Below are 20,095 nucleotides of genomic sequence, written 5' to 3'. Positions count from 1 at the left end.
GATTGATGACTGTATGTAACATATATTAACTATTATTTTAATTAGTTTAAATTTGAATTTTATGAATAAAAAAAGGACTTCAAAAACGTAGCTCTACATTTCACTCTTCGTCTTACTGGGTTTTAAATTAGTTTGAAAAGGATTGAAATTAGAAGTTAATGAGTTTTCAAAAACCGAAAACATAGCAAGGGGTCTACGAGTCATAAAAGTTTGGAAATCTCTGATGTAGATTATCTTCAATTCTAAAGGACCATCCGGAACACGTGACTTGTAAACCATTTTACTGTATATGAAATAAATTAAATGGGGATAAGTCTAAAGTATTTAGTACAGCATTTCATCAAATTCTAACTTTTTAGATTTTTAAACAATAATGTATAATAATAATAATAATAATAATTCATTTCTACAATATTAATAATGTTTGTTGTTTAGTTTGTTTAATTATTTATTTTTTAATATATTATTAGTTGAAATACATAAATTTATAGTATGAGTCGACAGTAAGTATAAATAACATGCGTGAACCCAGTGGAATAGGACCATTGATAAAATGTACTGCACTCTTATCATTTCTAAATACTACACAACATTCCCTCTCCACAGGTTGACATGACCCTTCCAATCATTCAAACCACTTTTAACAAATTTTCCTTGAAAATTGAGTTTGTGATTACAACCGACTATTTACTCCCTAACTAAATTGCTTCAAAATTTTGTCTACGCTGTAGATTCTACAATGAAGTTGATGCCAGGACAATGGCGCCATAGGTAGTCTTCAGGCCAGAGGCGTAGTGAGCAAAACGTGCGCCCCCTCCTTTTCCCATGAACATCACATAGAATTATCGGCTGCGTGTGGCGCCGCCCCCCCCCCTCCAAGGGTGGCACTCGGGGCATCCTGCCCCCTTGCCCTCCTCACTACGCATTTGCTTCAGACTCCCATACGTTTGACAATTATACACATTCAGAAGATCTGAAGATTCAGCATGTGACTTGGACTCCTAGCAAGTTACATGATTGACCAATGACATTAACTTTTGAAATGACCCGAAGTTTGAGAATCTCCTTCTTGTTTACCCCCTCATGAAGAACGCGTCTGTCCAATGTGTTTTCTTTTCTTGGAAAGGTCACTCTCACATTACCTAAATCCTACAGTTGGCTGATTTTGAGTTAAGTGCTACTCAACTTACCTGACGTCGTATTCTTGAAGCATTTCCTTCTAGTACCTTATTACACAATACGCCGTGCTGGTGGCACATTACACAATGAAATAACTGAACCAGACCTAGCAGACTTTACGCGATGTAACTGATACTTAATAATTGTTGGATAAATAATGACAGGTGGTAATGTTACACAAGAGAGAGAGAGAGAGAAAGAGAGAGAGAGAGAGGGAGAGAGAGAGAGAGAGGGAGAAAGAGAGAGGGAGAGAGAAAGAGAGAGAGAGAGGGAGAGAGAGAAAGAGAGAGAGAAAGAGAGATAGAGAGGGAGAAAGAGAGAAAGAGAGAGAGAGGGAGAGAGAGAAAGAGAGAGAGAGAAAGAGAGAGGGAGAGAGAGAAATAGAGAGAGAGAGAGAGAGAGAAAGAGAGAGAGAGAGAGAAAGAGAGAGAGGAAGAGAGAGAGAGAGAGAGAGAGAGAGAGTCCGTTACTGAAAGTGTAAACTACCGTAGCTCGGCGTGACAGAAAGTTCCTAAATGTAAGAAAAGACATTTTTTTGTAAATGTTGAAACTTACGAAAAAGATACGTCTAGAGAAAGGGAGAAGAAATTGAACTAGTGAATAGATTGAAAGAAAGAAGAATATCTAAATGTAAGTAACAAGTTTATTGAGTACGAGTCTAGGAGACATACAGGAAGAAGACGGATACACTGACAGGGGGGGAGCAAGGAAAGGTGACCAGACCAGGAGTAAGAGAAAGTAAGATATGGATAGAGAAAGTTAGGGCAGGACCGGCGTTAGGCATAGGCAAACTAGGCAGCCGCCAAGGGCTTCCGATTGGTAGGCACATGACTTAAAACAATTTTTTAGAGAAGAAATAGCGAAACATGCCCTCAATGTTATTGTTGGTGTACACTAGGTTTTTAATTAAATTCCGTAATTTTAGTTGTTTTTTTTTTTTTCATTGTTTTTGTTTTTAATTTTTCTATTACATTTAGGATCCACCGAATTCACTTCGCCTAGGGCCTCCAGTTATCTAAGGCCGGTCCTGGTTAGAGTTAGGGTCTGGGTAAAATGTTGATAGAGAGAGTATGCTATTTAAAGAGAATAAGATATAGAAAGAAAGTAAGATATTGAGAGAGAAAGTAAGATATTGAGTAAGATGTGCATCGAAAGATTTAGTCAATGAAAAAGAATTAGCGGAGTAAGAGAGTGGAGAGGCAGAGAGAAAGAGTCAGAGAGAGAGAGGGTGAGAAAAAGAGTGTCTGAGAGAAAGTAAGACACAGAGACAGGAAGGTCAATGTGTTTTAGCAAAGTTCAAAAAGATACCACAGAACATCTTTATCTAGTCCTCCAGTGTTATCTCACCGACCACACACTTATCTCAGTTCACTAAGTCTTCCTACAACCCTAACTGCATTCTAGTTTTGTCTATCACTTCAACCCACAGGTAAGTCCAATAGTCCTGTACTATCTCTTGGCTGTTTGTTTTGTTAATACCCATATTGTGTTTGAACGCTGTAAAACTACTGGTAGACAAAATAACATTGGAAAACTCGTAATTTACAAACGCGTTCAAACGAAACTGTCATCGTATATTGAATAGACATTATTTGCCAATTTTTAGCGGCCCCCGAAAGGGGAAAAGACACTATTAGTTTTGTGTGGCCTGTTTGTCCAACTGTCCGTCCGTGCCGTTTAGATCTCAGTAACTAGAAGAGGAAATTAAAATCGGACATCATGATATTTGGACCATACAAAGTTCTGTTGCAACGGCTATTTTTTTCTTTTCTGAAAGTGAACCATCTAATTTTTAAAATTATCTATGCAAGCAGATTTTTCAAAAAAATACATTACTTTTCAATGAAAAACTTCAGTGGAGGTACGTCTTTTAAAAAGGTCACAGACTTCTTCATTAATAAATCAAGCTTCATTCATAGATTCGCGCATTGGTACAAAAAATTCGCATCTAAGGCCACAATGGAAAAAGTATCAATGGATCATTAAAAATAAGATTTTCCATTTATTAATAAACTCATGAAATAGAATACTGATTCAAAAGTTGTTTTAAATAAAAGAATTTTGACACAAACTTCGTTTAAGTTATAAATTTCAAACATTGAAACATAATAAATTACTTTTATAGCGCGCAGTTTTGACATATCCTCATTATAGGGGCCTACACTTGAAAGTCTAAATAAGACTAAAGTCATACGACTTCTAGTCTAGCTATAGACTAATAGATTCTATATCAAGATTCTATATTTATTTCAGATCTAGATCTAGCTAGATAGTGGTCTAGTTTGTATGACAAATGAAAACAAAGATATTAATTTTTATTTGCTAGGGGAAAGTCTTGTCAAGTCATTTAAATACAAATGTAGCTAGCTCACTACCTAAAGTAATCTAGGTCAAGATTTTTTTTTTTTTCGTGTTGCCAATTTATCTAATTTTGTAAGAAGACTTTGTCCTCTTTAGTCACACAAGAAGTCTCCCGAGACGTGAAATGCCACAGGACAGGAATCTCTGGGCAGCATTTCTTGTATTGCCCCGACCTTCTTTCTGTGACTACACTGAAAAGGAACTCAGTGTTACTGGTTAAGACAGATTAGAGCAGTCGTCAAAGAAATCCCATCTTCTTATCCTTATTTTTAGTTTGCATATTTTTTTTAAGTTTAAAATTTATTGTTTCTTTGTGAATGCTCCGTTTGAGGGTGAGTGAACTACCTCCACTGCCGTAAATCCTGTCCCTGCGTATAAAACGATGGCTGCCGGAATTTTTGTTTTGTATTGTAACTAATTAAGGTTAAAACGTAAAGTCAACGATTTATTGACATGTGACAATTTGTGTAGGTCGTCGAAGGGCGCTCGAGTGGTAAAGAGATTAGCTCCCAACCCGATTGGTCTTAAGCTCCAATCCCTCAGAAGGGTGGGAGTTTGAAGACCTGCGATTTCAAGAACGACCTCGACTCCACCCAATTTAAATATATGGATTGGACTTTGTGCTGACCTCACGACACCATAGTTAACCGTCGCTTTCAAATAACAGATCATCTTCTTTTTGTCCTCTGTGTCATTGCGACCATAGGACAATTAGTGTAAGGGATACCATTACTTTTTAAAATTTGTGTTGAAAGATGGGTCTGTGTTACTTTACATATTTTAGACTCGAAGATCCGGTTATCCTCGTCTCCGTATGCGATAAAATTACTTCGGAGAGCTTAAATTGAAAAAATATGGGGGGGGGGGGGGGGTTACTCTCTCTCTATTATTAGATACAATGCAATACAATGATCAGAAAGACATTCCTTTTTTTTTTAAAATAGTTACGCTAAATGTATGTTGTAGTTTGCTATTTGATTTAAACACGATGTGTACTGATCCATTGTGATTTTCACGATAAACGAAACAATGTCAAGGACACTAAAGTGAACTTATCTGTTGCCAACTAAAAAACAAATAGAACTGAGCTCTAATTTTAACAATATCTTAATTACCTCTAGTCAGTTGCCCATTTGGTTTTTAATTAAAATTAAGTCATAGAGTGAACGTCTAATAGTTCCTCCATATCTAATTATTTTGTGCTAGAAGAACGTAGAAAATTTGATTCTGTAGTGCTAAAAAAAAAGTGCCCAAATGTTATCATATACCTTTAAAAAACAACAACAACAGAACTGAACAATACTTCCTTTACTTTGTACACCGGATACACCAAAAAGCGTTACTATTAATAATTTCTTTCCACCATATATGAAAATCTCCTAGGCATGTTACAGCACCCTTCTGGCAAGAGAGAGATACCTCTTACCGTGTGCAGGTTGTAGAACACTCTGTAAATGTTTGGTTGTGCAAAAACTGTCATTTATCCTTCGTGTCCTCAATGATCGGTGCAACATAATATAAAGAAAATATCATGGAAATGGAAATCTATAAAAATTGTTTTAAGTTGGAGATTATATCTAATATTCGATTAAATATCTGAACTTTATATATAGAGTAGAAAGCGGAAATCTTTAGAGTCAAAATTTTATGGCCAATTTCCTTTTTCCACCTTCGTAAGTCGTAACACAAGACTGTTTGTCCAAATTCCACTATGTCTATATTAGACTATATTCCACTAGTGTGGTGTACCAATGTATCGGAATCACGACTGCAAAGAACCATAACTGAAGTCATAAATTGTAAGATTACTTTTAAGCATGTCTCCCTTTACAGATTGGAATCGATGATAAATGGTCTTCCTCTCGTTCTGTCTGTATTTGTTCTCTCTTGGATCGTATCGATTACTTTTATTACACTTGTAATAGCTCAGCACCAATCCGACGGTTTCCCCAGCCAGTGCAAAGAGAGAGACTGTTGGAAGGTTTTTGATTGTCAGAATTGAGTCTAGAAATATATTTTAATTGCCTTTCTTTGAACTGGCCTTCGTGAAGAAATTAAAAGTCAAACAGATTTGTTAGGGTGTAGTCTTATCAAAGTTATCTATCTATCTATCTATCTATCTATCTATCTATCTATCTATCTATCTATCTATCTATCTATCTATCTATCTATCTATCTATCTATCTATCTATCTATCTATCTATCTATCTATCTGTATGTATGTATGTATGTATGTATGTTTGTCTGTTTATTCTATCCGTCTTTCTCTGCCTGTCTATATATCTATCTGATTGTCTGTCTGTATATCTATCCATCAGCTATAACTGTATCTATGAATTACGAATATCTGTTCAACCCCCCCCCCCCGACCTAGATAGGTGTCTGGTCCAAAATACGCCGTGCTGGTGGCACATTACACAATGAAATAACTGAACCAGACCTAGCAGACTTTACGCGATGTAACTGATACTTAATAATTGTTGGATAAATAATGACAGGTGGTAATGTTACTTACTAGTAGTACACCTGTGCTACCGTTGGAATACAGAGCACATATCTAGCTGGCTGGTAAAATACAAACTTTTTTTTTTACAATTATTACATACATATTTTTTCCTTATTTCAGCAATCCAATCAGGCAATAGGCTCTATCAAAACTTAACTTTGTATTTATTGGACTTTATTTTTACAAATATAATTGAGCTGCCTTCGTAAGATAAAAATATTTTAAACTATTAACCTATGACCTTTAATCTAGATCCTAAACGTAAGACTGAACATAGTGACATAGTGCAATTAGGCCTACTACTAAATGAGCATAACAGCTTCTCACAGCTAACTTAAAAGCAATACGTTAAATGAACATAACCTCTGATATAAATAATTGTTTAATAAAGATAGCTTATTCTCTTTACCACAATGTTATGTGATTTCTGTCTGCATATATTATTTTGTAATGTATTGTATATGTATGTCATTTGGTACTTTGATTAGTCTGTCATTTAGTAAAACAATGACTTTCTTTTTGTCATTTATTGTTTCGGTTAGTGTGTCATTATTTGTGTCAAAAGCTCATTAACTTAGTCTATCATCTGATCTATCTAGTCAATAGCTCATTAATTTAGTCTATCATCTAATCTGTTTAGTCAATAGCTCATTAATTTAGTCTATCATCTAATCTGTTTAGTCAATAGCTCATTAATTTAGTCTATCATCTAATCTGTTTAGTCAATAGCTCATTAATTTAGTCAATCTTCTAACCAGCCTAGCCAATAGCTTATTAACTTAGTCTATCATTTAATCTATTTAGTCAATAGCTTATTAACTTAGTCTATCATTTAATCTATTTAGTCAATAGCTTATTAACTTAGTCTATCATTTAATCTATTTAGTAAATAGCTTATTAACTTAGTCTATCATTTAATCTATTTAGTCAATAGCTTATTAACTTAGTCTATCATTTAATCTATTTAGTCAATAGCTTATTAACTTAGTCTATCATTTAATCTATTTAGTCAATAGCTTATTAACTTAGTCTATCATCTAATCTGCTATTTAACTTGTCATTTAGTCTAGTGTTTTATTTTTCGATTTTTTTTTTTTTGCTAGAGTTTTTGTTCAATGTTAGTGATCCTACTAGATCTAGATTCAATATCTTTCATCAATGTGTCTTAATAGTGAGATTCACTCTGAGATAGAAATAGTAGGCGAGAGAGAGAGAGAGAGAGAAAGGGAAAAAGAGAGAGAGAGAAAGAAACTCAGAGTGAGTAAGGACTTTATGTGTATGTGTATACCTAAGTGGTAGTTCTTCTCCAGATCCTGTGTCTCTATAGGGAAAGAGAGAGGCAGTTAGAGAGAGAAAGAGAGAAAATGAGAGAAAGAGAGAAAGCCTTTGTGAGAGACAGTAAGACAATGAAACAGAGAGACAGATAATATTTAGAGAAATATAAGCATAAAAGATACGCACGAATGCAGAGAGAAAGAAGAAAGAAGAGAAACTGAGATAGGACAAAACCTATTCACAGAGAGAAAGAAAGAGTGAAAGAGATATTAAAAGATAAATGCGAAAAAGCAGAACTGATGGGGAAGAATTCAGTCACACCTGTAAACAAAATAAAGATATATGCAGCACATTCACAGCGCTTGAAAGTTTTTCAGGTCAATGACCTATACAAAACAAAACAATCAGCTAATAGTAAAGAGTATAAACAGTCTTTCTCCACCTGTCCGTTATGTGAACACATTGATTCAGAAGTTGTACTATTTCACTCAATGATTTTGTGTCTTTCTTTCAGCTTCCCAAACAGCACCATGTGGGGCAAAGTGCTGGCTGTTCTAGCCTTGGGCCTGGCTCTCTTCTTTGCGCTCTCCTACAGGGACGAGGACAGGCTGGGTAAGAGCAGTTTTTGTTGCGTTTTTTTGTTGTTGTTTGTTTTAGTTTGCCTTCAGCCATATTTTCTTTCCTGTTGTCAGACAACAATTCTGTGGGTTGACTCCATGTGATTGCTCCTTCGACGGTAACAGCAGGACATTCTTGGCCAATTCTGTCAGGCAGCGTCTCTAAAGCATGCAAACCTTCCAGTGCTCTATTTGTATGGACTGCCGGAATCTTGTACCCAACAAACTTCTCAAACATGTCAGCACAGAGGATTCTTCTTTCAGCCTCAGTGATCAACATTGAAAAATCATCTTAGATGAGAACAATTTTCATGTATGTGAGAAACTGTTGTTGCTTCTCGAATTCTCCAAAGTTTTCTTTTAACGAAAGAGCCCCAGTAGAAGATCTCGCTGGAAAATGTCTGTGAAAAAGATTACATTGTGTTGAACCTCTCAAATGAAGAAAATGTTTTCGTCCTTCATTGAGATGTATAATAAATCAACAATTTACACAAATACGATGACACAATACATTACTCTGATTCTATTGACTTTCCTCAAATTCTTTGTTAAAAGTTCTTTATATTTTATTATTTCTTACCAGATACGTTAAAAGGGAAGAGAGTGCTGGTCACAGGAGCGAGTACGGGCATCGGGGAGCAACTGGCTTACCAATATGCCAGGCTCGGAGCCAAGCTGGCCATCACTGCAAGGCGGAAGGATGTTCTGATAAAGGTCAGTTATAGAAAAGTACGAACTTTTTTTTTTATTGATGTCCTTTTCTCGTGAGAGTCTTAAGAAGCGACAAAGTCTTTCTTTCTCTCCCCCTCCCTTTCCCCAACTGGTCCAGACGTGATAGTATCATAGCCTAAACAAAAACAATTGATACAAATATTTCAAATCGCATAGATTTATTGTTGTTGGTCTAGATCTAGATCTAATACAAATTTAATTGCATGACTGATCCAAACTAATTGATACAACTATATATAATAAACTATAATATAAGCTTTGTTGAAAAAAAATGTTTAAATTTTTTGTTCTTTAATATTTTTCTTGTTTGTAACATTTTACAAACACGAGGGGGGGGGGGGTGTTAAGCAAGTATCTAGCGCTAATGAGTCGCGGATGGACATTTTATATTTACGCTATGGCACTCTGTGCTCATATTTCGAATATTTGTAATGGTATTCATCTTAAATAAGATGTACTGCATTCTCGATCCCAAAAGATTTTTTTTGTCCCTAAAGAAATACTCTCCTATTCTGTTGTGACCTGTCTCCTATTTGAGGTAGGTTGTTCTCTGCTTTGAGATCCAGAACTCCAATTCCAATAAATCACTTTGTTGTCATTCACTTTGGTGCGTGTGCCCCACTTTACTTACATGTCCCTGTAGATCAAGTTTATGGGAACATTTGACTTTTGAATACAATGTAATAGTCAGACTTTGAAGTAGATCTATAATATTGTTTTGAATACCTAACGATGGTTCAATGGACTTTGTTGCAGGTGAGAGATCGATGCCAAGAAATCAGCCCCAACAATCAAAGTCACTTCATCATTCAAGCAGACATGGGAAATTTGAACGACACCAAGTCAGTGATTGAGGTCAGCAGTCAAGAGAATTTATCGTCTCCGTTATATAAATCCTATCCACGCCAAGACTTTTTGAACAACGGGTTTAGGATTTAGCATACTCTTCCACTTATAAACTTATGTTCCGTTTCAAAATTGGCTATGGTACTCTCTCCGGCTAGGAACCGTTTACAGTAAAAACACACAGTTCCCTCTTCCAGACCTTTTGATCTCTTGGGCAGGTGATGTAGAGGTCATCTGTTTCTATGGCCGACGGTTAACGAGTGTGTCATGTGGCCAGCACAACGACGAACCGCATTTACTTTCCCATTAAGAGTTGGGCGTACTTAGGGGCGTCCCTAAAAATCCCGTATTCGAAATTCCAGTCTTCACCAAGATTCGAAGCTAGGACTCCCGTCAGTTTAGAAAACCAAGCACTTAACAACTCAGCCACCATGCTACCAAAGACGAAAGAGTTTGAAAGAAACGAGTTCTCGATAAAACCCAAACACAAGGAAATGTGACATGCATTATGTCATGCACCGATTCATGAGATTTGTTTGTCATGCTTCAACATTCTTTCGCTTCATGTACAAAGAAGAAATACGCCATGATCAACTTAAGAATATCCACTACAAAACGAAAAAAAATAAAAACGAAAATGCAGCTTAGAAAGCAGTGGCGTAGCTAGGGTGGGGAGGGGCAATTTGACCCCCCCACCCCGGGACCCCCACTTGAAATAAATATTAAATATTATGCATAATGCACGGGCCCCCATAGAGGCCTAGCCTCCCGGGCCCCAAATGATGGCGAAAAAAATAATTCCTACATACGCCACTGTTAAAAAGCTTCCTTAATACATTTGCGATGTGATTATGTCTAATTAGTAATAACGCTTGATGATCTCACTAATTATTTTTTAATTTCATTTTTAAAACATTCACTTATGTGTTATGAAATGTGTGCGCGTGTTTCTAGTGTTATCTTTGCGAAAGTGGGGCGGATGTTTTGATTGGGTAAGCTGATGAGTTTCTGACGAAACCAAGAGGCGGCCTGACGTAATTCAGGGTACTAGGCGTGAGACGTGAGATAGGGAAGGACGGATTTTCGTAATAAGTTATATCTTGTTTTAATTATCATTTCATTGGTTCCTACATCTAGGACTACTTTCAAGTTAACTCTGTGTATATTTGTGAATAAAGGTTACATTCAGTAGGCTACTTTGTTCAAGTTTATTTAAAGTTGTGCATTTAAAACAAACATACAACTCCTACATCGGTTTAGTTGTACTAGCTGTTAAGAGCTATAAGCCAACAACCAACCAACAACACTGTGGTTACCATATCTTTGCGCATATAGCCCGCACATCCGTATAACCGGCACATCCGTATAACCGGCACACCCGTAAAGCTCGCGCAAATGACAAAGTAAGTAGAAACAAAATCGTACAACCCGCACCCTTATATACCCCGCATTTGCAAAGCCATAAACTACCGGAACATAAAGTCGTTGCTCGTCAGACGTCTGTCCCTCCAGACGCAATCGTGTTACAGTTGTTCCAACAGCGATGCTTAGAGTGCATGTGAAGTACGAGCATACGGTCGTATTTGTACACAAGTAGCTCTAGGTCTAGCTCTAGGTCACTCTAGGAGATCTAAAGACCCACCGGTAGGTCCTTACTTTCCGTTATGTTATTTTTATGAGTAACATAAATTATGTACACCCCGTAATTTTGTATACTCCGCACGGCTGTTATTCAAGTGCAGCTTTATAACCCGCGGGTTATAAGCGCAAAACTATGTTAATTTTTTTCAAGCTGCATTATACATTTTATAAAAGCAAGTTACATTTTAATGTTTTTGGTTATGTTACTGCTTATGTTATTGGTTATATTTCTGATTTATTTACTGGTTCTATTACTGGTTAAATTTTTGGATATGTGACCACTTCACAGACGGCTACATCATTGCTTGGAGGTTTGGACATTCTTGTCCTTAACCATATCGCCAGTCAGAGTATCGTCCCTTTCCTTGGCACCGCTGAAAACCTGACCAAGTTTGATAACGTCATCGATGTCAACTTCCGGTGAGTGTTATTTCTAAATATAGTTCGAATTTTCAATTAAAATAATAATGAACAGAACAATTTGTATCACGTATGGCTAGTTTGAACAAAAATCAGAATTTGAAATGTTTTCCACACTGTACTAAAGAAGTGGTGGTTTAACATTTGGTCTATCCTGTTAAAGTGCACAGTCTACAGATTTTGTTTTTAACCTAGCATCGCATTAGTCAGTTGCAATGTCCTCCTAGTTTTTAATCTGTTGCAATGTCCTCCTAGTCCTAAGTCACTTGCATTGCCCACCTAGTTTTGTGTAACTTGCTATACCCACCTAGTCTTTAGTCACTTGCAATGTCCATCTAGTCCTAAGTCACTTGCAATGTCCACCTAGTCTTTAGCTACTTGCAATGTCCACATAGTCTTTAGTTACTCGCATTTCCCACCTAGTCATTAATCAATTGCAATGCCAACCTAGTCTTTAATTTGAAGTTAACTTTTTGAAATAATGTTTATTCCCACTGATGGATATTTTCGATTTGATTGTGTTACCTTCAAACTGTACAGCGTGCTGTTACCAGAGAGTTTGTATAAGTATTGCATCACAGATTTGGATGATAAAATGCACCGACAACCCAATTCAATACTCCCGGCCAGTGCACAATTTAAGGATGGTTGCCTTAGACCCCCCCCCCCCTTCCTCTTCCCCCATCTTCAAATTGTTTGATATGATTAATAATGATTTAAAGTTAAAGATGCATTTCACTATATTTATACTTCTTATTTGAATTGTATATCAGTTTAACCCTCTAGGTTTCCGAAATTCTTAACATCTGACATAACATCTGACATAACATCTGACATATCATCTGACATAACATCTGACATAAGATCTGACATAACATATGACATAACATCCGGACATGTAAGGATCATCATATGTCATATAGCTCAAGATCTGATCAAGTCAAAATCCGGTCCTGATTCCGGCCGGAAATGACTTCTGGACCTAGATTCGGGACCTCGTACCCTAAACATTTATCCTAAAACAATCGCACAGCTGTGTAAAATGTTTACATGACTCTATATATGAGTGTATACTTTAATTGTTATTTCTTCACCAGATCCTATGTCTATCTGACATCCTATGCCATGCCACAGATCTTGGCCAACAAAGGAAGCATTGTGGTCATCAACAGTCTACTTGGTAAGTTTCTAGAATGCCCTCTAACATATTATGATCTGATAGTAGTTCCCCCATGGATGAGTCCGAATCATGAACCAGATTATCTAAAATCTAAATCTTCCTGTTAAAACAAGGAATGGGAGTAATAATGCGCCATATTAAAGATATGGATTACAGTTTGATAATGGTAAAAGATAAAAGAACTAAAAATGTTAAAGTTGAAGCCAAGCAGACTTTAGCTGAGACATATAATGAGTCTAAGATTTAAGCCGACCATTATTGCCAGCATGAACTCATTAAGTCTGTTCTGGACCTGGGTGCACATTTTTATTTGCCAGCTAAAATGTTCAATCATAACAAATGAAAACAATTCTTTTGGTATTGTCTCTAATGTGATGGCCTACTACTGTCTACAAATCCAACTCTGTTTTGCATCATGTCAAAGATGGTGTAGTAGACGGTTGACTCAGAGAGAAACAGCAGCAGGTGGTCCATCCAATCCCATGAACTGTGGCGTAGCTAGGGTGGGAGGAAGGCGGTCCAAATTCGAAGGTCTCCCCTGGTGATCCCCCTAATGAATGTCTATTTTTTTACATTAAATATTAAATATTACGTCACTGCGATGCAATCTTGCTACTCGCGTGGAGTCAAAAATACTAGACAGCATTGATCTAGAATCTAGATGATGATATATTTGCATTTGCTGCACAGAAAGCACGACGTGAGTCAGTATAAATTTAGATTCGTTACTTGTGCATTATCACGCTAATAAACAGCGGTATTGATTCATTGATATTATCTTAATGATTTTTTTAAATTTTACTTATATACTGTACCAATTGAAAATTATATATATATATATCTCATGTCATGATGTCTAATGACAAAATTTAGGGGCCCCAAAATCCCTAGCTATGTGACTGACATGAATTTCTCACGTCTTTTTTTTTTTTTTTTTTTTAAAGGAAACCTCAGAATTTGCGCTATTCAGTTTTAGCTTTATCATCATAGGAATCCTTGGGCTTTATGCCTCTTTTCTTTGCCTCTTTTTTGGGCTTTATATGCCTCTTTTATGGGCCATCTTGCCTCTTTTGTGGGCTTTTTTTTTTTTTTAATATGTTTTTATTTGTAAGTTACCATAATTCACAAGTATTAAATCATAAACAATTGAAAAGTGATTAACCTAAAAATATAATAACAGTAATAGAAATATTATTTAATATCAAAGACATACTACCTAACTTTAATCTCCAAAATTATTTTTTTTTTCCCGTTTCCAGCAACATTTTAAACAATAAAAGATTGTAGATTTCACACATTTTTTAGCAAAAATTCACTATTTGAAACTGGTGAAGCAATAATGAATAAAAATTATTATTATGTGGTAATTTCTGTTCATTTCATTTGATGGTTCAAGAAGTCTCTAACCCAAACTTGATTTCCATTCCAAAATGCAAAGAGTTTGGATGTCAATGAATGTCTAAGAAGCAATATAAAATTTAAAAAATGTTTTCTTTAATAGAATAACGTGTCTCTCTTGGCAGGCAGAGTCCCCCATCCGTTCATCAGCACCTACTCGGCTGCTAAACACGCCCTCCACGGGTTCTATGAATCTCTGAGGATGGAGTTCCGTGCCTTAAAGCAAGACATTTCCATCACAATGTGCACTCTAGGTTATATAGGTGAGTCAGGATTTATGAGAGGTAGCAGTCAGTAGCTGAGTGGTGAAGCGCTTGGCTTCCCAACCTGGGTCCCAGGTTCGAATCCTTATGAAGACTAGTGTTTTTAATTTTGGGATCTTTAGGCTGCCTATGAGTCCACTCAGCTCTAATAGGTACCAGACATTAATTGGGATAGAAATGTATGAAAGGTGAACTTTTATTATGTGACGTAAGCAAGTGATGCAAACATGTAGACAATATAAAAACATCCTTTTTATTTATTTATCTTTACGAGCCGACCTGCGGCGAAGCTCCCCCCCCCCCCCCCTTTGCTTTTTTTTTTTCGGAGCCTCGCTGTCATCGCGAAAGTTACGTAGGATAACTCTAGTCCGACTTGCAGAAATAAAGAGTTATCTTTCCATGACTTTTTTATCGTGGTGTACAGCATGGTTGGGCCACAAAAAGAATTACAGGTATAGATGCCAATAGATGGTTTTAATCAGCTTTAACAGTAAAACAAAAAAGTACCATGTACATTTATATATAAATAGAATATGGTGGCCAAGTGGTAAAGCGCTAAGTTGCGGGGTTCTCGAGTTTGAGTCCTTGTAAAGACTGGGATGTTGAAATTCTAGATATATAGGATTCCCCTGAAACCACCCATGACACCCTCGTTAACCGTTGGACATAGAAATAGATCAGCTTTACATCATCGCAAAGTCTAGAAGGTTTAATTTTTAAAGCTATATAGATCTATGGCAATATGAGAACCACTGTTGAAAGCCTTTCATCAAAAAGCGATGTCTGAAAATATGCAGTCACCTCTAAAGCTTCAAGAGAACTTTTGCTATGACTACAGAACAGGATCAAAAGATAAGAAGAGAGACTGAAAGAATCATAGTGAGGTGTGAGTTGTGGGTGTGTGGGTGTGAAATTGATGAGGGGGGGGGGGGAGAAAGAGAGACTTTGGCTATGCACTTGATTGGCCGCGAAAAAAAAAACATTACTCCGGTAGTAACAGAAGGGCCATCTTCATCTCCTGGTGCCGAGACTCTAGACCAACGCTTCTCAAGTGATTTACGTAGGCACTCTGCTAAAGGTCGAGAGCGGTAGCTGAGTGCGTACGGCAAATAGCACAGCAAGGGGGCTATGTGTAAATATTTTCATCAAAGACTCGAACCTCGGTAGAATGTGTATAACTCTTGAATTAAACTAACACTGATCTCAGTTCTGGAAGGTTTTTCAGACCATCCCCAACCCCCATTTCTGCCCAAAGCATTGATTTAGGATGTAAAATGTCTTAAAGCCATTTTTCGTTCACTGTTTCTATAACCAAAATACATGTTTAGATTAAATGCACTTTACATTTCTATGATGATATCGCATAAATTATGTTTCAGACATAACTATGCACTTTCTCGACATTCAACTTCGATTTGCTGAGCCACTGAGCCACGGCAATACCAAACTATTATCTTATTGTAAAACCATACAACAAATTTTAAAAAATAAAAACAAGCTTATCAAAGGACAATTACAGAATCACTTCCATGTATCTCACTACTGCCGGAGTAAGCTTCTTTTTTTGCTAGATAAAACAAACATTAATAACCGCTGATTAACTAAGAGGTTAATTTTTTTTTTCATGTACTGGTATTGTCATCAACTAGCAATAATGCAAAATTTAAACTTGATCTGAAATGGGAAGTGAGAGAAAAAAACGATACAAAACGTAATAAAGGGGATAAATCCATATATACAGCCACATCTCTCAATAATTAGCATTTATTTCTCTTATTTCGATACCAAACAAAATACTTTATAACCATAATTAATAAATTGTTTGATTTTTTTTTTTAAATTGATTCGTGTTTTGTTAGTTTTGTTAATAATAGCAAACTTTTCAAGGGATTCAAGAATGGAAAAATGGGAGAAATAACATACAAAATGTTTAACAGACAAAAGAAGTGAGTTGATATAAGCTTTGCAATAATGAAAATAACCTACACACTTTTGAGTTGCTACTAGTAATAGAAATAACACAGAATGCGAGTTTACAGTGAAGAAAATCAAATTGGATAATTGATTCATTTCTAAAATAGAAATAACATGAAATTGAATAAAAGGGTAATGGGATATGCTTTTTTATTTTTTTTTGTTGCCCCGTATTGACCGTGATGATTTATATTGCCATACACAAAAGCAGAAGACAACAAAACAATGTTTTGAATATTTAAAATGTATCTACTTCACTGGATAGAAAAGTAGGATAGAGCCCTCCGTGGGCTGTAGCGCCACTGGGATGGATGGATAGATAGAAAAGTTTTTGAATCACTGTAGGAAGTCGTTTGTGGTCAAGAGTTTGTGAACTGCGCCATTAGGAATGTTGTCCATCGTTGACTTTTGGACATTTCTGCAGACGTCTGTGTCGTCTGCAGTGGATGATGCTCACGTTTGCACGAGCACCAGTCTTGGAGGTGTCCAGCACCATTATTCCAAACAAGAACTAGAGACCACCAATAAAAAGGGGTCTTGAACTGCCCCCCTCTCACTCTCCTGTGGTAACTAGTATCTCAACACTCATAGAACTATGTCATTGAATCCATATGCGGTTTTCAGGAGCAAGCAATAAAAGGACAATTGTATGAACAGAAATTACTATATTTCTTAAAACCATGAATAGCTAAAGGTGGATTTTCGGCTCCGTTTTTTTCTCATTTTTAGCCAATTTTGTATTAGGAATCTTGATTACAAAAACATACACAGCATTTGTTAAACATAACACAGAATCAATATGTTTCAAAACGTCAGAGGGCACCGTCGCCCTGACTGAATGCTTTACAATATCTGCTTCACTGAAGTTATTACGAAATGTTATTACATGTCGAGACCATTCATTGTTTAGCAGACATGGCAGAAAGTCAGTTAGTATCTTAAGCTAATTTTTTTTTTTCAAAGACACATTTCTAATAATCTTGTGGCTTGTGATCAGCATCTTATGGAGTTTGTCCAGAGTTGAGGTTTGTTCATTATGCAGACTTCTAAGGCCTCTGCGCTGAATAGCTCCATAAGTGATTAGAACAGCCCCGATTAGAACAGCCCCGATTAGAACAGCCCCGATTAGAACAGCCCCGATTAGAACAGCCCCGATTAGAACAGCCCCGATTAGAACAGCCCCGATTAGAACAGCCCCGATTAGAACAGCCCCAATCACGCAATGATTTTATACGACAGCAAGATGACAAAACAAGACACATTTTCCTAACACCTGGGATCCTGTCACAGTCTCGCTTGACATTAACTGTTATTCGTTCACCTTGGGTCTAGAAGGTGAAAGGCACGTGAAGCCCCTGACATAGAAGGAGGAAGTAAGAATGACTAAATTCACTTTTAGTCAGATGGGGTCGTATTAGGGATGCGATATAGGACACATATTTTAGTAGCAGTCGTCTTTGGAACTTGAGACAGGACACATATTTTAGTAGCAGTCGTCTTTGGAACTTGAGACAGGACACATATTTTAGTAGCAGTCGTCTTTGGAACTTGAGACAGTACACATATTTTTACTAGTTGCTTTCTGTACTTAGAGCTGGATACATGTTATTGAAGCTTATTGTTACCCGCTGTGATGCGGATGTATTTTAATAGTGAAATTGTATGCTAGAGGACTTTAAATATTTTGTGCCCGCTGTGATGCGGATGTATTTTAATAGTGACATTGTATGCTAGAGGACTTTTGATATTTTGTGCCCGCTGGGATGCGGATGTATTTTAATAGTGAAATTGTATGCTAGAGGACTTTTGATATTTTGTGCCCGCTGGGATGCGGATGTATTTTAATAGTGAAATTGTATGCTAGAGGACTTTTGATATTTTGTGCCCGCTGTGATACGGATGTATTTTAATAGTGAAATTGTATGCTAGAGGACTTTTGATATTTTGTGCCCGGTGGGATGCGGATGTATTTTAATAGTGAAATTGTATGCTAGAGGACTTTTGATATTTTGTGCCCGCTGGGATGCGGATGTATTTTAATAGTGACATTGTATGCTAGAGGACTTTTGATATTTTGTGCCCGCTGTGATGCGGATGTATTTTAATAGTGACATTGTATGCTAGAGGACTTGTGATATTTTGTACCCGGTGGGATGCGGATGTATTTTAATAGTGAAATTGTATGCTAGAGGACTTTTGATATTTTGTGCCCGCTGTGATGCGGATGTATTTTAATAGTGACATTGTATGCTAGAGGACTTTTGATATTTTGTGCCCGGTGGGATGCGGATGTAATTATATTTCAATACATTGGATAATTTTGGTGTAACTACTATAAAGTCGCAGTGAATAGTTATTATTGAATGGATATCTGATTTGTCTGCTAAAGCTGGATTCAAATTAATCTATACTATTTATGTTTGTTACGCATTAGTTGTTGCTCCAGGACGCACGAACCCAGCATTTTACAGCATTACACATCAGCATGTTACAGATCCATATAATACAATACAATACATAAACATAAAACAATTACGTGTTACATAACTCTTAAGTCTGTCGCATGCGACGCAAACATGTAAATTATCCACAACTAGTTGACCGGCGGCGTAGCATACGCCGCTATTTTGCAGGGCCGGCCTTAGGCCACTGCAGCCTATGAGATTTGATTTGATTTTTGATTTGAGCCACATCGGCATAATTTAGGCCATGTCGTGCCTGCAGTCCCTTAAGGATCCCTCTCTCTCTAAACAACAAGGGCCAGATTCTATACAGTCATATCATTAAAATCAAGGTCTATTCACAGTTAAAATAGTAAAGGTAGTAAAAATTTAAATATTTGGTAAAAATCTAATGTAAATAGTGCATGTTCACAAATTCATAAATCAGATCTTCGTAGATAGCCCCACTTCCCGGATAAAGCCCAGTACCTTCCCAGGGTCGACAATAGTATTAATTAGTTAGGGTTAATTAATTATTATTAGTTTATTATGCCTTAGAATGTTTCTTCCTGGAGTTAGCGGGAAAATTGTAGATTCCCCGACATTGCCAGCAATGGGTTCTGGGGGAGCGCATGGAGCTCCCCCAGCGCGGGGAGAAGCCCCGCCGCCAAGCACTATTTCTGGTATTGAAAGCCAACAAAATCAATATTCTGAGGTATCTACAGTAAATTTTCCTGCTATTAAAAAGTTTTATTTCAAAAACCTAAAATGCTATTCTTTCTGCCTTACTGGCGCCAAGTTGTACTAGGATGTCATTGCAACCCTTAGTATGCGTAATTCATTTTCTCGGAAAACATGTCCCGCAAACCTCATGCGACGCTTTGTCACAACCTTACTAAGGTGTCGACTCCCAATTCGGCATAGGATTTCCTTGATTTAGACCCAATCTCTATAACTGACTCCTAAAATCTGTGTTAGCCATCTTTGATGAGCCACATTTAGTGTTTTTCAATTTCGGCAGATGACTTTTCAATGCACTTTATTAATGGAGCCCCGCCACTGGTAGAAATGTGTAACCTCTCTTGAATAGGATCTTGGAATTAGGTGACTGTAGTTTGCTTAAGATTTTATATCGAAAAGGATTATCGTCAAAATCATCTGTTGTGGATTTTAACTGAAGTTGTTGCTTTTTTAAATTCAAAACCCCATTTAGGTACGGTCTTAGAATTTGGTAAATGTTTGCTTTACAATAACATTGAAGA

At 36.7% G+C, this 20,095-nt stretch overlaps 1 protein-coding gene across 5 annotated transcripts in view; it reads left to right on the top strand.

The window, feature by feature from the left end:
* The window catches only part of LOC106076379 (hydroxysteroid 11-beta-dehydrogenase 1-like protein), a 55,150-nt gene that overhangs the window by 28,401 nt on the left and 6,654 nt on the right, over window positions 1-20,095 (top strand). For 3 of the 5 annotated variants that reach the window (XM_056016882.1, XM_056016885.1, XM_056016881.1), the window contains 6 exons: window positions 7,836-7,933; window positions 8,522-8,652; window positions 9,427-9,525; window positions 11,447-11,577; window positions 12,675-12,757; window positions 14,281-14,418. In XM_056016882.1, the coding sequence (XP_055872857.1) occupies window positions 7,852-7,933; window positions 8,522-8,652; window positions 9,427-9,525; window positions 11,447-11,577; window positions 12,675-12,757; window positions 14,281-14,418 (664 nt within the window). In that variant the 5' untranslated portion in view covers window positions 7,836-7,851. Of the gene's footprint in view, window positions 1-2,505; window positions 2,609-5,984; window positions 6,109-7,835; window positions 7,934-8,521; window positions 8,653-9,426; window positions 9,526-11,446; window positions 11,578-12,674; window positions 12,758-14,280; window positions 14,419-20,095 lie in introns of those variants that run through there. The other 2 variants (XM_056016883.1, XM_056016884.1) reach the window with 2 other exon arrangements.

This window comes from Biomphalaria glabrata, chromosome 18 (assembly GCF_947242115.1).
Source record: "Biomphalaria glabrata chromosome 18, xgBioGlab47.1, whole genome shotgun sequence".
Lineage (NCBI taxonomy): Eukaryota > Metazoa > Mollusca > Gastropoda > Planorbidae > Biomphalaria > Biomphalaria glabrata.
This window is presented reverse-complemented; position numbering and strand designations above follow the sequence as displayed.